General features: G+C 46.3%; 1 protein-coding gene across 1 annotated transcript in view; it reads right to left on the bottom strand.

Moving 5' to 3' along the window:
* The window catches only part of DOCK2 (dedicator of cytokinesis 2), a 330,536-nt gene that overhangs the window by 302,298 nt on the left and 11,486 nt on the right, over positions 1-16,752 (bottom strand). Inside the window, exons 6-9 of the mRNA XM_087816193.1 lie at positions 13,722-13,870; positions 8,689-8,824; positions 6,262-6,416; positions 2,031-2,112 (exon numbers count right to left, since the gene is read on the bottom strand). Coding sequence (XP_087672319.1) covers positions 2,031-2,112; positions 6,262-6,416; positions 8,689-8,824; positions 13,722-13,870 — 522 coding nt within the window. The remainder of the gene's footprint in view (positions 1-2,030; positions 2,113-6,261; positions 6,417-8,688; positions 8,825-13,721; positions 13,871-16,752) is intronic.

The following is a 16,752-nucleotide window of genomic DNA, read 5'->3' as shown; positions in this document are numbered from 1 at the left end:
CTCAAAACCTGCATCACCTGATTTAATAGTTAGTGTTCAGTCTTGTTTCCCACATGTTGGCAGCGACCCCCAACCTGGGCAAGGTCTTTGGGAACCTCATGGTCTCTGCTGCTCTCCTCCTACAAGGCCAAGGGAGGTGAATGCTTGTGAAGCAGACAGAGGGGAAGTCCACCATTGGCCCGACCCATGTGCCAGCTCCTCAGGCTCTGCTCCCAAAGAGGAAACTAGAAAGAGCTAATATCCAGAGACAAAATAAATAAGGAGCACGCCTGCCAAGTCTTATCTCATCTCTAACTTAAACATCACCTCAATGCCCAACAGAAAGCAACTCCCAGTCAGATGCCATCACGTCACCCTGTTCTAATTATCTACATGGCACAAACTGCTTTGTGACATTCCCCTTGTTTATTTATTTCCTTGCTTTCTGAATTGCCCACATCAGGCCACGAGAGCAGCGGCCTATCAGCTTACTTGGTGCTGTATCCCCAGCAACGAGCACAGCCCTGACCCACAGCAGATGCTCACGGAGCAGCCCTGAGTCAATAAGAGAAGCTAGAGAACCATGACCTTCCTTGCCCCGAAGTGAAGGCTCCCACCATTTCAAGAGAGGGAGGTGCTGGCCTTTGGAACCAGTCAACCAAGGTTCTCAAGTTCATTTGCTGTGGGAAGGAGAGCTGGTGGCACAGGCAGAATTCCATGAAGGCAGGATCCCATTGCCATTAATACCGAGCGACACAAATTTACCGATGCCCTTTCCCGTGTGTTTACATCATGAGTTGGTTCTCTGCGAAATGAACCACTGATTGATTCCCTGTCCTTCTCCCTCTTGTGAAACATCTGTCTCCTGGTTTAATCAGGAAGCCCCAGGGGACTCTCCTATTTATCAGGAAAATAAATAGGCTCCTCCTTCTGACTAAGAATAGATAAGTAGGATTGAGGCACATTTATATAAGACAAGGAAACTTTGTCCAGGCCATTAGGACCTATGATCTTGTTCCTCTGGCCCATTTTTTAGGAAATGACAAACAAAATAAATCAGCTGCACTCCTGTCTAATTGTGACATAACATAAGACATTGCATTTAATGGGCTGGAACTGGAAAATTATTGTAGAGCAAGGTAGGTTAATCTAGCATGTCGGACACTCCTGGATCAAACTCATCAGTATGGCCGACGCCCAAATCCCTCCTGGCTCCCCCTCTGTAACCTCCCCGCTAACGCAGGCAACCCAGGGAAAAATACCATAAACATTCTCCTCCCCAAAGGAGCTTGCAGACAACACCAACATCCTTAGGTGCGTTAAGGTCACATCCTTAACACGACCTTGTAGAAACAGAACAACAGAGGGGACCCTGCTGGAAATAACCCTTATCTCCTTATTTCACTGCTTCTCCTTTCCAAAGCTAAAAAGCCTGCCCACTCTCAAAAAGAAATCATCCAAATGACAACTGATTTCAACATTCCTCCATATGTCTTGCCCAGTGAGCTCTGGTATTTAGAAGCATGACCTGTAAGATCTTCAGTCATCCACGACTTCATTATGTTCAGCATATCCAACTTACCAAGGCAGTTATTGTTCTAGGAAGGCCTTTTTTTTTTTTTTTTTCTTGAGATATTTAAGAAAGGTTTTTAGGTCTAAACCAAAGAAAGGTGCTCAGGTTAACCATGAATTAACCAGCAGATCGCCATAGCTGCTATACCCAGTTCACCCAGCTGACGGCTGGAAGAGGTGGGTGCTTGGTTTTGTTTGCATAGCGCTCTGCGTGTGTTCTCCGTGCGGGTGAGTGAGGAAGAGATGGGGAGGGGGGAAGGGAGGGGGAACGCAAGAGGGGGTAGGATCCAGCTTCCCAACAGCTTCCACGGGGCACACGGGGCACACAGTGCCCTTCCCCGCTCTGAAGCTCTGCCGAGAGCACGGAACACGGCTCTGCGTTGAAGCCAAGCCCCCTCTGGACCAACTGCCCGGCCTCATTTCCAGGATCCTGTCCCTGTGAGTGTGGAGCGTGGTAATGAGAAGCCGCGCACACCCACCGTGAAGACCACCTTCAGGTTGTTGAGCATCTCGATCTCCTTCGGGAAGCCCCTGCTGCCCCATCGCACCAGGTAGTTCTCACTGTGGGAAGAGAGGTGGCGACTCGTTACTGCCGGGGGCTCAACATCAATTCAGGAAAAACATTCGCCAGGCCACTGCTTCGGGCCCCACACCATGCAGGCTGCTGGGGACACCGTAGCATCTGACACAGGCCTGGTCCTTCCCTGCAAAAGACCACTGTCCCATCAGGGAGACAGACGTTAGACCAGCAGGACAGAGAATTATTAACATGTGTATTCACAACCTCTATCCCTCCACATCTGCCAAGCAAATTCTGGCCCAGCTGCCTAATATTTTTGAAGAGCAGCAGCATTCTCTGTGAGATAGAAATGAGGGGGAAAGGTTTGGGTACAATTTGCTGGGTATTAACAATGCATTTGGCTCTTTTCACTGCTGTGCTATATCACAATATCACAATTGAGCTGTTTTGCACGAAATAAAAGTTTCCTTTTTTACTGTACCCCCCCCAAAAAAGGATGCCTCCTTCCTTTCCATTCCACTCTCCCTTTAAGACTGAGTAAAGATTTGAATTATTTTAAATTATCCCTTGGCGGCAGGACTCTTCCCTCGAGTGGAACATCACACGGTGATGGACCGTGGAGGGCCTTAGTCATCTCTGAGATACACTTAAGGAACTACTGAAATAGGGTCATAACAACTGTTTAAATGCAACCGTGCTATGAAAGAAAAGTTCAGGAAGCTGTGAGAATGTGTATTAGAGGAGCCTGGCCAAGTCTGGCTGGTCAAGGAAGTCTTTGTTGGGGACATGACATGCAAATAAATTTAGTTGGTTAAGAAAAGAGAGTGGGGAGGAAGGGGGAATTTTTCAGGCAAAGCAAACAGGAGTGTAAGCGACCCAAAGCAGGATGAAACCTATGCTTCTATGAAACAGATCCCAGGGAACAGTAGTAGGAGAGAAGTAAGAGAGAGAGGCCAGACCATGGAGGCCTTATAGGCATTTAAGAATTGTGGCTTGCCCGGCTGGGTGTGGCTCAGCGGTTGAGCGTCGACCTCGGATCCAGGCGATCAGAGTTCGATTCCTGGTCGGGGCACATGCCCGGGTTTCGGGCTGCAGCCAATCAATGACTCTCTCATCATTGGTGTTTCTCTCTCTCTCTCCCTCTCCTTTCCCCTCTCTGAAGTCAATAAAGATATATTTTTAAAAAAAAGAATTTTGGCTTGATCCCATGGCTAACTAAAACCCACTTAAGGGTCTCGTGAGAGGCAGTCACATGGTTCTGACATGTGATCATTAATCATTTCACATCTTCAAGCGACCACACACCACCCTGTAAGGTTCATGCTGGCCAGTCCAGCTAGCACTTCTTTAACTTAGGAGAAGTTGAGTCCAGTTAGCTGAGTGAACTCGGCATTAGGTTTCCCATGCCATCCAGGAGCATGTAGTGGGTGCTAAATAAATGCTCATTATCTTGAATAAGAACAAAAGTAAAATAAAGCTCAAAAACCAAGTCACCCCGAGAAGGCCTAATGAGAATTCAGCAGAGTCAAGGGCGATTTGTCCTATCTGACTTCCTGTCTCTCTCTCCACGCACCACAACAAGAGTAATGAGAGTGATCCAAGCGAAGTTCAAGGGGGAATGGAACTGCCAACAGGCAAACACAGCTCCAGGTTACCCAGTGGTTAAAACTCAATCAAGTAAAATTCACCATTTTTTTCAGTAAGATTTTAAAATTTTAGTGAAATTTGCAGCAAACTAACCAGGAAGACTCCATTTCCCACCCCCCACCCCACCCCACACACACAATTTTTAAGTTATTTCCCATTCATTATTTCTGAACTGTCATAGTGAAATATGGGGGTATTTCCTAGAACCTTTCATTACATGTAGCAAGCCCCATCAAGAACCACCCCGCTAGGTTGAAACAGCAGGCCTAGCAATTTTCTTCTAGGGGAAATAGAATCATAAATAAGAAAAGCAATTTAGAGGGCTGAGCTGGCCCCATCCATCCTTGCCCAGGAAGACCTGAAGGCCCACCTGGCACTACGACAGGTGAGACCTCCTCCACGTGACGCCCTCCTCAGAGGGAGGGTGAGGACCATTCCAACTCCTCCTCGAGCTCTTTTTAGAAATTAGCCTTGCCACTGGCCTGACGCCTGACCTGCTGCTGCTGCTTCATTTTATTTTTTTTTTTGTCCTACAAAAATTTGCCTTAAATCTCCCAAACCAGATCTCTTCAGACACGCACTGGAACCTGACCATGACTCGTCCCAACGTTGAAAGGTCCGTATGAGCCGAATTCTCCCCAGTCCATATCTGGGCCGCACTGAGGACGCCTTGACTTGCCTGCGGCTCATTCTATGTCAACCCTGACGGGGCAGGCGAGTGAGAGTGGGGACGATTGGTCTCTTAGGGACAGAGCGGCCAAGTTCCCCTGCGCTCTCCTGTATCGGCTTCTTCTCTCCTCCTTCGTTCTTGACTTTTTTGGCTTCTCCCATTTTCTCCCCTTCATCCCTCACTGTCCCGAGGGTGCCCTGTGTCCCTGGCATTCCAAGGCATCTCTCAGGCAGGCCCCAGCGAGCACATCATCGGGGTGACGGGTCAGGGAAGAGGGCTGCTGTCACTCTGATCCGTCCCCTCTCTCCCCAGGCCGGCTCAGGCTGTCCATCACTTAGGCCAGTGGGCAGGCGCCCCTGCCAGTTCAGCCATGAGGAGGCCTCATGTTTTCTAAGGATCAAGGAGGGTCCGATTGGTGCTTTCAGGATCTTTGTCACAGGTGCCTTGGGAGCAGCTGGCAGAGCAGCGAGGAGACTGACATGCAGACCATCGCAAGGCAGGTTCTCAAGGAGCAGGAACACTCGTTTGCAGTGTCCACTGAGGCCTTGCCAGGTGAACTGGGCTGGCTCTCCAACATGAGGGATTTAGGTTGGCTATCAAGAATAACTTTCCACCGTAACAGCGCTGAAACCCTGGTGAGAACCATTCAGGCATTTGATGTTACTCTTAGGGAGAAGTACCTTGGTGACACTAAAGTGGGGACTCCCTTGTCTTTGGAGCCAGATGGACCTGGGAAGAAATCTTAGAAATCTCAGCTTTGCCACCTAGAAAAATGTGTGACTTTGGGAAAGTCCCTTGACTTCCTTAAGCCTTAGGTTCTCACCCAAATGGCACAGAGTAATGAGAATTAAATGAGGTCATGTGTGGACCTCAGTTCAGTCTTCGTAGATGGAGAGCCCCTCCATGTTTCACAAATATCTCCAAGAGAGCCATCGTTTTCTAAAGCCCCATATTCACCAGGCACTGTACATTTATCTCATTTCATCTTCACGACATCCAAGCTAGAAAGACATCATTTTCTCCATGAAGGTGGAAGATCATGCTCCAGCTCTGTTCTAATGCATAAACCAGGATCTCAAACATAGGACCATTTGTTGACCCAAAACCCTATTGAGGGTGTGGTCACCTGGGAGGAAGAATGGTCTGAGCCACAGCAGATGCCAGGGGAACAGCAGTGGGGACCAGAGGTGTACCAAAGTCTTTTCCTGGAGATTCCCAAAGGTGTTTTCCTTTCCTTGAGCTGAGGCACCTAGAAGTCCCCTCACTTCTTCCATTCTCATGAACAGTTAATTAAAGTAGTAACGATCAGAGCCACTACCACTTGGAGCACAGATAGCATTTGCCAGGCCCTGGGCTTCATGTGATTTTTCTCATTCACAGCTTGAAAGAAATGATCCTGGGAGGTTGGTATTCATATTTTGTATATGAAAAACTCAGAGTTAAGAAAAATTAATAACCTGGCCAAGGTTAAGAAAGAATAAGTGGTGATGCCAGGATATGAACCCAGAGCCCATAGGCCATTGCTGCCATGGAGGATTCAGAGTTTTCACCATTCATTTCTCAATTCCCATTTTAAAATAGTTATTTTTATTCTACCCAAAGCTACCTCTCTGAATCTTATTTCTGGTTGTTTCCCATAAATCAAAACTACTTACAAAACCATAACACAACTCTGGAAAAAATGTGATGGTAAGTAACACTTCCACCTGACTTCCACCCCCTAAAAAAGTTATTTCATATTCTCAGTTGGGCTTAGTTTCTCTTCTGGATGGGAATTTCTCCACAACTGACGATGGGAAGAGAAGATGCTCTGTGCTCCACCAACTCCAACCTTCCATATGCAGAGACATCAGGCACTACAGACCACACCTACCTTATGACTGTTTGCTTGTTGGGGTCATAGAGAGACATGAAGAGCTCAGCATCTTCCCCAATTCTGCACACAAAGTTTCTCACAAAAACATAGAGGCTGTGGGTGGGGGATGAGGAGATCCGGGAATACATTGCATAATCCGGCTGGTCTTTTGACTGAGAGAGGAAAAGAGAAGAGAGGCAGATAGAGAAATTAGCCCAGCACCACTCAGGACAACAGAAAGATGGCCTAGGATATTAGAATCACCTAGGTTTTGAGCCCAAAGATTTCAGCATTATTCCCAGCTCTACCACCAAAAGTTTCTGCAACCTAAGCCAAGTGACTTGGACTCTCTTGGCCTTGATTTTCCCCTTGTGGTTTCCCACCACTGACCCAGCCTTCCTCATGAAATTAGTGTCATAAAAAGCACAAACTATAAAAGAAAAAAAATTACTTAAATAACCTTCGCCAAAACTAAAAACTCTTGCTTTTGAAAAGGTACATTTAAGCAAGTGAAAAGGCCAGGCACAGACTGGGAGAAAACATATTTGCAAAATATATATCTGATAAAGATTTGTATCCAGAATAAACAAAAAATTCTTACAACTCAAGGATCAGAAGACCAGCCTAATTAAAATGGGCAAAATATTTGAACAGAAACTTCACACACACAAAAAAATACAAATGGCAATGGCCAGTAAACACATAAAGTGATGCTCAACATCACTAGTCATCCAGAGAACTGCAAATTAAACCACAATGAGATACCACTACAAAATCATTAGAATGGCTAAAGTTAAAAGACTGACAATACCACGTGTTAGCAAGAATATAGAGCAGCTGGAACTGTCACATATTGCTCATGGGAATGCAAAATTGGATAGCCCTTTTGGGAAACAGTATGGCAGTGCCTTAAAAGGTTAAACATACACTTATATGCTCCAGCAATCCTACTGCTAGGTATTACCCGAAAACAATGAAAACATATGTCCACACAAAGATTTGTGTACAAATGCTTATAGCAGTATTAATTCTAATAACCCCAGCCTGGAAAATGTCCAATAAGAGGTCAATAATATGTACCATGGGCAATTAGCAATAAAAAGGACAGAAAGATTAGTATATACATAGTGTATACAACATAAACCTCAAAAATATCGTGCTGAGCCCGGACGGGCGTGGCTCAGCGGTTGAGCGTCGACCTAGGATCCAGGCGATCGGGGTTCGACTCCCGGTCAGGGCACATGCCCTGGTTGTGGGCTTGATCAATGACTCTCTCATCATTGATGTTTCTATCTCTCTCTCTCCCTCTCCTTTCCTCTCTCTGACATCAATAAAGATATATTTAAAATATATATATATATATATATATATATATATATATATCATGCTGAGTAAGAGCAGTCAAACAGATAAACCATATGATTCCATTTATACAAAACTCTAGAAAAGGCAAAAACAGTCATGAAAGCAAATTAGAAATTGCCTGGGACTGGAGGGGTGGGAGGGTCATCAACCTAAATGAACTCAAAGAAACTTTTAGGGTGATGGAACCATTCTATATCTTGATCGTGGTAGAGTTTACCCAGCACTATATATTAATAAGATGCATTAGATTATAGTTTAAATAAATTAATTTTATTCTGAAAATTATATTCAATAAATCTAAAAATAAGGGTGCTTTCAAATACTGTGGTTAAAATTATGAATCAGATTATGTTAACCTTGAAAAGATTATGTTTCCTTGAAATCTTTTGTTGGCTTCCTACCACACTTAGAATAGCATCTTAACCCTTTCCCATGACTCCTCAGGTTCTATGAGACCTGGCTCCGGCTGCCCACTTCTCGAAATAACTGCCTACACTCCCACACTGCTCACCATGCCCCATCCATACTGGTCTTTCTACTCCTTAAACATTCAGAACTCAGTCCTCCATCAGGGCCTTTGTACTTGCTGTTCCCTCTGCATAGAACACTTTGTCCCTAGATCTTCCCAGGCCTGATGCCTTCACATTATTCAAGTGTCATCTCACATGTCACTCCTGAGAGAGGCCTTTTCTTCCTGGTGACTTTTGAAATAGCTCCTGATTCACTCTGACTCACATAACCCTAGTTTATTGCCTCTTAGAAACTTATCACCACCTGGAATTAATTTCTCCATTTATTTATTTACTTTTTTACTGCCTTTCTTCTTTTCTCCACTCTGGGCTATAAAAGCTCTGTGAGAGCAGGGAACTTGCTGGCATTAAACTACCTGTGGGACGGATGCAGAATGAATTACAGATCTGAGTACAAAAACGCAATAAAATGTGTGTGGTTACTGATCATCTCTGTCCAGAGGACAGTTGTCACCTTGAATGACACACAGTCTGGTTAGTTAGCCCTATTTCAAGTTTATGGTGTGCTAAACGCCGCCTCACTTGGCCAGGCCTGTTCCACAAAGCTTACCATTTCTTCCTTGATACGCTCTGTGATTTTCTCAGTTGCTTCCTGGTGTGCATGGAACAAGCTGATGACACTGGTGTTATCGGGGTCCAAGATATTTCCATCTTCATCTCTGACAATCAGATCGAGCTCAAGGATTCTGAAAAGCAAAATGGGAGATAAGGGTAGATCGCAAGAGGCTGAAGCCTTTGGGGCATTGGAGAGGAGTTTCTACCAGAAAGTTCACCTGACTGCTGAGGATCATAGACTCCGTAGAACAGCTCTGCGCTGATAGCTTTGTAGTATTGGTGCAGTGCAGCCTCTGTGACGAATGTGTACTAAACATTTTTATGTATATTTCCTGAGATATTGAACCTAGGGAAACACCTTACACTTGAGTGAGGATGTAAGTTGCAGCATTATTTGCATCAACAAAGTGTTGAAAAGGTGTCTTTAAAAAGGGGAATGGCTAGGTCATCTGTGATCTGCGATGGAATTTCATGAAGCAGGGTTTAAAAAATATAATGTTGTTTTGATATCTTTAATGATACGTCTCAATGGAAAAAAGTATGGACAGATGCATACAGTGTGTTTTATATAAAACAAATAACCAACCAAACAAACAAAGCCAGATGTTATCTGGGTGCAAGTACATGAGTGACAATGAAAAGAGAGAAAAGTCTGGACAAAAAACACCAAACTACCAATACTACAGACAAGGAACCCGTGAGGAGAGGTGGGGCCCTAGGACTAGGAAAGATGAAGGGGGTCAAAGGAGACATGTACCTTATCTCAATTTGTTTAATGTTTTAATATGATATGATACATGAAGTGATGCGATGTGATGATGTGATGTGATGTCACGTAAGTGCAGAGAAGGGATTTGCATATCATTTATTTAATAACAATCTGAACACAGTTGTAGGGGGCAAATCTCTCGTGAGCTCTTTGACTTCCAGACCACAGGCTTCCCCTTTGGTATTGATTTGTTTCAACTTCATCTGCCATTCTGTTTGGCTCCGATGATTCCTAGTAACAGCAAAGGCTCACACAGCAGACTTGCAATAAGCTCACATCTGTTAAATGTTTTATGTGTATTAATGCATTAAACCTTTATAACAACACTATGAGGGGGATACTATTAATATCCTCATTTTACTGGTGAAGAAAGACAAGGATTTGGGGACTAATTAATGCGCTCGAGACCACGCAGTTCGTAAAATGTAATACAGCATCCTAGTCTGCACTCTTAACCTCTACAGTACGCTTTAGAGATAGGAGGCGCTTAGGAGCAGTGCTGGGTTGGGGGACCAGCGGTAGGTTTGCAAAGGCCTGCATCTGAAGCTGCCTTTGGGCTTGAGGCTGAGATGGAGCACCTCGGTTGTCCATACAAAAAAGGCAGGCGGAGGGGGGCTGATGGAGACTCCGGGAAGGCCGGAGTGGTCCCGCCCAGGCACCACGCCTGAGTACCAGGCTGGGGAAGGGCAGCAAAGAAAAACGAAGGAGGCTCAGTTTCCATCTCTTATTTGGGAATTGAACTGAGAGGCACATCTCTCTTCTCATCCAAATGCAAACAGGAGGGAGCCAAGGTTCGCCCGTTTGTCCACATTCATTAGGAAATTAACTCCCAGCCAGATATGACTCAATGTTGCGCAGCCACGCTGCGGAATGGGCCACGCTCGGGGGAACAAATGCATTCGCCTGACGCCAAGCAGAGGCTCCTGTGGCCTCAGAAAAGACGGAGCGTTGCTGATACATAATTTAATGCCAAGATCTCTTTTGTTCTTGCTCTTCAACGTTTATCAGAGTGGATTCAGTTCTAAAATGTATGAGTAAGGCATTCTCCTGGGTGCGGCCACCATGGGAGTTGGAGGAGTCCTTTGAGGGTTCCTGCCTCACTCTTTGGATACCGGAGAGCCTGTCCATCACCAGTCTCACTTGAAACTGGGAGCGTGAGCAGTCAAGGGGCAGGACTGTCGGGACTCCCATGACCCAGCATCAGGAGTGGCTGCCCCCAAAAGGACCGCAGACCATTCATTTTGGAGAACTGGCCACTTTGCTATTTTCTCCTCTGGAGGTCGCCCCACTGCTCCTTTCTGTTCAAGAAAGTGATCAAATGAACCCGAGATGAGGGTGCAGGAAGAAGCCCCCACTGGAGGCATTTTTCTTAAAATTATTATTATTATTATTATTATTATTTTTTTAAGATAAAGAAAACAGAAATGGGTCCTTCTGTGGCTTCCGACTGCCCTCTAGACAAATCCAAGCTCCACTTGGCTCACAGGCCCCCAAAGTTCTGGCCATCTGCCTTCCTCTCCATGGTCATGTTCGCCTCTCGGCAACTCCCACGGTCTCTCTCTCTGTCTTTTTTCTGCTATTCTCCCCTAATAATTCCTGCTAGACTTCGATTCAGAGGTGTCATGCCCTGCCTGCCTCCCACGCCCAGCCTTCTCCCACCTTCTGGTTCATGCTTCCTCCTCTCAAGAAATGCATGCCTTCCTACTCAGATGTCTGCTTACCTGTCTCTCTCTCTCTCAGCCCCATGGTCCTCGGGAAGCAGCAGGATGCAGTGGTTAAGCACTGAACCCTGGAGTCAAGCTACCTGGTTCAAACACTAGTGCTCCTTGGGCAAAAAAATCACTGTTTCTTCATCTGAGCAATTAGGGAGCTGTCATGAGACGTAACTGGGTTAATACAGGGAAAGTGCTTAAAACAGTGTCTGGCAGATAGTAAGCACGCAGTGTCATCATTAGTTCTCCTTGCTGGCTTTTTGTTGTTGTGAAATATGTATAGAGGCTGCGTTTAGTAAATGTCCTCGGGGCCACTCTGGTGCTCAGCAGAACCGTGCCGTCTCAGTGTAGGAGCGGAGTGAATGGGGGGAAGAAATGGGCTGATTCTGATCACTCCTTCGAGCCGGGCCGGAGCTCCCGACACTGCCCAGAGGCCTTGCCTCTGACTTTCAGGAAGCCGCCTGCCGCACCCCAGATCAGAGCTCCGAGCCAGCGTTAATTTACGGCGCCCCAATCTCTCTCACTTCCAGCTGAAGTCATCAGGGAAGGGAGGCAAGAAGCGAGGGGCCCCTTACCTCAGGGCCTCAGTCTCTGAGGAGGGCGTCTCACTTCCCCAAAAGGAACTGCCTGAAACTGAAAGCACAGGGCTGGGCTGGGCCATGTGGCAGAGGGGAGGCTGACCGAGGGAGGACCTGCTTTCTCCCCTTTCTCCCATTGCCGTCACTCATGCTCTCATTCGGTGACCACTTACTGAGCACCTACTATGTGCAGCCCTGTTCCTGGCACAGGGCAATGAGTTACAGTCACTGTGTTAGAGGAGCTTCCAGCACAGTGGGGGCGACAGGCCAGTGAGGAGGCAATTGCTGTTCGGGGTGCCCAGGGCCTGTAAGAGCCCCCAGCCCAGGGAAGCTTCCCATGAGCCGTGACCATTTCTTCCATCCTTGGCCCTCTTTCTCAGGAGCCCCCGCGAGGACACGACATCTGAAGGTCACAGACGCCATTAGTGTAAAGCAGCAAAACCCCCTCAATTCCCACACTCCCAGCTGTGGCTGTGCTCAAATGCCACTGCCCCAATAGCGGCGGCAGCTGTGCCACAAACTCGTCCTGTCGCTTTGGGACCATGTGCCTTATAAGCAGGTTTGGACACGCTCGACAGCTGCCGGCGGAGGAACCGGCAGAAGGACTGTGCTCCTGGGCAGGAGCAGCTGTAAGCTGGACCCATTGGCTTTTGTTTGTGCATCTGACAAAAGCAGGAAAGCCCGGCTGCTGGGAAATTTTCTTCTTATTTTCACTGAACAGGCTCTTTCTACTTCTGCCTCGGGGAAGTTCCAGACTTGTGGCCCACTTTGCAGCCTTCTGAACAGGCCATGTTTTCTCATGCACTCCTACCCACTTCTTGAACTTTCAAAATTCAGCTTGGAGTCACCTCTTCCAGAAGCCTTCCTCGACTTCCTTCTCCATATCGAATTAAGAACATCTTGCTTCCTAAGCCATCAAACTGACAACACATATCAACAGTTTATCTGTAGCTCAGTCCTAAATGAGCTGTGGTCCCTAGTGGACAGGAACTTTTATTCCTATAGTCCCAGCAGTTAGCAGGAAATCAGGGCAATCATAAGTGCTCCACACATGTTTGTTTTGGGGATGAATAAACAAATGAGTAGGATGTTTGGGGGGCATTCATATAACCAGGAGGGGGGCAGGCCTTACAGTTCTCGGCTGCTATCTGAGTCACACTGTGGTGAGGCCCATGGACCCTGGAGCCAGACAGTCTGGATTTAAATTCTGGTTCTGCCATTTACTAGCTGTGTGACTGCAAACAAGTTACTTAACCTCTTTATGAGCCTCAGTTTCTTTATCTGAAAAAAAAATGAGGACACTAGAACTGCAGGCCCCAGAGAGTTGTTAAGAGAATGAAATGAGACAGTGCATGTAGAGCTCTTAGCATCAAGCCTGGTGCACAATAAGCCTAGATTAAATGCGAGTTAAAATATTATTCCCACTATTATTATTATCAACGGGTTGTCCTGCCTCAAAAAATTGTTTCATGTTCTCCTTAACTTCACAACATTCAAACTCCAACCAATTTCTGCTATTCCTTTTGGAGGAACCGCTTTTGTAACTGTGCATGACTTAGCTGATGGCACGTGGCTTGGGTAATTTAGGATGGGGGAGGGATGTTAAATCTCACGCTGGGATTTAAGGGCAAGCTTTGGAAATGCAGGAGTAAAATGACAACTAAGCCGAAAGCGAGCCAGCATGACTGTGCTCCCCGGCCCCTCAGAAGTAGGTTAAATGAGTGTCCTAAATCTCTCAGCCCCGTAATAACTACTGCATAAGCAAGCCTGCTCTCAGCTTGCATGTCCCCGGGTCCCAGGGGGGCGATAACAAAGGCACACAAGCACGGCCTTGGTAACAGCCTTTTCCCAAATAGAAAGAGGCAAACTCGTATCTAAAAATGAAACCGAGCTTCTCAGGAGGGAGAGAGGAAAGAAGGGGATGGGTGGGGGAAGAAAGCAGCATCTTTTCAGAGAGAAGAGAGCTTACTTGTTGCCATAGTCAATTTTGGACGTGACTTTCTGCTTCAGCTCCTTCAGCTCGTCCTTGGGCAGAGTTCCCGAGAGGAGCTGGGACCGCCACTCCATCAGGTCGTACATCATGGACTGCACCTGGAGGAAGCGCTCCTTTTTGCTGGCCTAGGAGACAGGAAACAATCCCCAGTGACCTGTGTCAGAGGTGCTTGGGCATCTATTTGGCAAATCGTGCCCAAATCAGGGGAGCGTGTAGAGGGCCAAGGCTGAACATCCTTCCTGGCCCCTACCCAGCTACAAAAGGATTGGGTCTTAGTCACTGACATATCCCCTCCTCTGTCCCCAGGCCCACAAGGGTTCCCCAAAAGCAAAGGTGATAATCCCAGGCCCTTCTTGGTTAAAGAAAGAGTGATTTCTGACTCTTATCCAAAAAGATACTGGAGCAGGAACACCACGAACATCTGCTGTGAAGGGGGGTAGATCTTTGCCACCCCAAAATATGTCTCTTTGGCATGAGTACTATTTTGAGCTAAAGACAATCAAAAGCCAACGGATTCAGGAAAAGCTCTTTGCCTGCCCCTTAACTGCCTACGTTTACATTGGAAAGAGGGCCTGCACCAGGAAGGGAATATTACCAGACAAACCTTCTTACCTAGGCAACCTCTCTGCAGAATGGGGCAAACTTTGTTTTCCAGACACCTCCTCTGCCTTCCTCCCTTCGTACTCCCAGACCCCACCTGGCTCCTGAGCTCAGGATGTTTTGTAAGCCTCGGTCACCTGGCTGCCTTTTGAGTCTCATGCCTCTGGGTCTCCCACAGGTATGAAATCAGATTTGTTTTTTTCTCCTATTAGCTGCCTTATGTCAATTTAATTACTAGATCAGCCAAAGAACCTAGAAGGAAAGAGGGAAACTTTTCCCACCCCTACAGTTGTAATCAGGTCCTAGAGCTCAGGCCCCTCTAAGGCTGGGACCAGGGCCATTTCTCTGGTGATAAAGGCCCATTTCTTAGGACAGTGTTTCTCCAAGTGCAACATGCATGCAACCTGTGAGGCACAATATGGCTTTTGGTGGTACAAGGACACAGTGCCAAATATTGTGGGTCTATGTGGTGATTCTCCTCTGCTCTCCTTGCCCTTTGGTTTAAGGGAAGGAGAAAGTTGCAGTTTCTTGGTAATATGTCTCTAACCCCTCTCTCACATTTGTTAATTTTTTTATTTATTTTTTTAACAAAGGGAGAAAGAAGGTCTCAGGCTCAGAGCTTTTGACAGGTACTATAGCAAACATTAAATAGCATTGTTTTCAATGTATTTATTTGAATGGTGTCCTAACTGTGCCAAGTACTTTTAGCTTTCCATTTAGTATAATGAAATATAGTTTTGGTCTTTGTCCCAGTTCTTGGCACTGCTCCTAACATACTTAGCATTTCCTGTGTGATAGACAGGAGTACCTTTTCTCATTCATAATGAGTCCCTTTGGACCAGACCTGAGTTTATGCTAATGACATGACCCTTGGTAGTCCCCTAGATAACCTCTAGATGGGGGCTGGATGCCACGGGAACCCACTATGGGATTAGAGAATTGGAATGTTCAGCCCCACTCCTGTCACCTTCCCCAGCCCCAACCTCCAGGGAGCTGAGAGGGGCTGGAGATTGAGCTCAATCACCAATGGCCAATGATTTAATCAATCATAACTCTGTAAGGAGACTCTGATTAAAATTCTTCACAACAAGGTTCAAGGAGCTTCCCAGATGGTGAACAGGAGAGTGTGCTGGGATGGTGGCACACCTGGGGAAGGCACAGAAGCTCTGTGCCCAGCCCCACTCCAATTCCTGTCCTGTGCATCTCTTCCATTTGGTGGTTCCTGCCTTGCATCCTTTCTAATAAAACAGTAACCATACATACAGCTCCTTCCAGAGCTTTATGAGTTGTTCTAGGGAATTGTGGAACCTGAGGTGGGGGTAGGGAGGAATCATGAGAACCCCTCGAATTTGCACCAAGTTTGGACAGAAGTGTGGGTAGCCTGGGAACCCAGGACTTGTGACTGGCATCTGAAGTGACAGAAATCTTGCAGCGTTGAACCCTTAAACCTATGGAGTCTGACACTAACTCTGGACTCTGGGACGTCAGTGTTAAATTAAACTGAATTGTATGGCGTCCAGTTGGTGTCAAAGAATCAGAAAATTGTTGTTAGAATGAAATACCTTGCTATGCAGTTCCTAATGGAGATTATTTCAGTTTACCAAAAAGGAAGCCAATTTATGTAAGTAAATATTACATAGATGGTGCGCAGATAAGGCAAGAATCACGAAGGCGATACTGGAATATTGGACTTTAAGGACCTCTTTACTAGGGTCAGGGGCATGCTGGACGTGCCGCGAAAGGTTTCTCAAGGGGAAGCGCCAGGCTTCCACGGTGCGTGTGTGCGGGATGTTTTAGAAAGGGCAGCGGATATGAATAACTAACCACGTGAGCCTCAAGTCTACTGGTTTGCCTCCCAAACGTTCCTAAGAACTTTTGGGGAGCTTAGAGGATTGGCGCTATCAATGACCATGGGTTATGAAATATTCATGTGGGAGTCAACACTGATGACCGTGAAAGCAAGTCTGCAAACAGCGCGTGCACAGCAGCAGGTGTGCAAGGTGCTGTAACAGATCTGCAGCAGGCCGTGGCTGACATTTTCACTCGCGGCTTAATGGTTTTCTCAGCTAATTGCTTTCATTAGAACTTCAGAAACATCAGAAGAAGACTTAAAATTAGATTCACTTCGATACAGGGAAAACATGCAAAATGTGCTCTTTGTTTTTCCAGGGTCAGAGCTTCCCGGTAGATCTGAGGAAGGCCTCCATTAGTTAATTTACATATGAGAACAGTATTTCTGAAGGTGTTATAAGCAGACCAGGAAATCAGAATCCCCTGAGTTTATTAAAATGCAGAACCCCATTGAAGTGAGCTTTATTTTTTAACAGCAATCAAGGTGATTTTTTAAAATACTCAAATTTGAAAATGTTTGCACTAGTTTTAAAAAAAGATCACAGCAGACCCCCAT

The sequence above is a fragment of the Miniopterus natalensis genome, chromosome 4 (genome assembly GCF_054644295.1).
Source record: "Miniopterus natalensis isolate mMinNat1 chromosome 4, mMinNat1.hap1, whole genome shotgun sequence".
In the NCBI taxonomy this organism is placed as follows: Eukaryota; Metazoa; Chordata; class Mammalia; order Chiroptera; family Miniopteridae; genus Miniopterus; species Miniopterus natalensis.
Note: the sequence above shows the minus strand (reverse complement) of the source record. Positions and strands in the feature narration are given on the sequence as shown.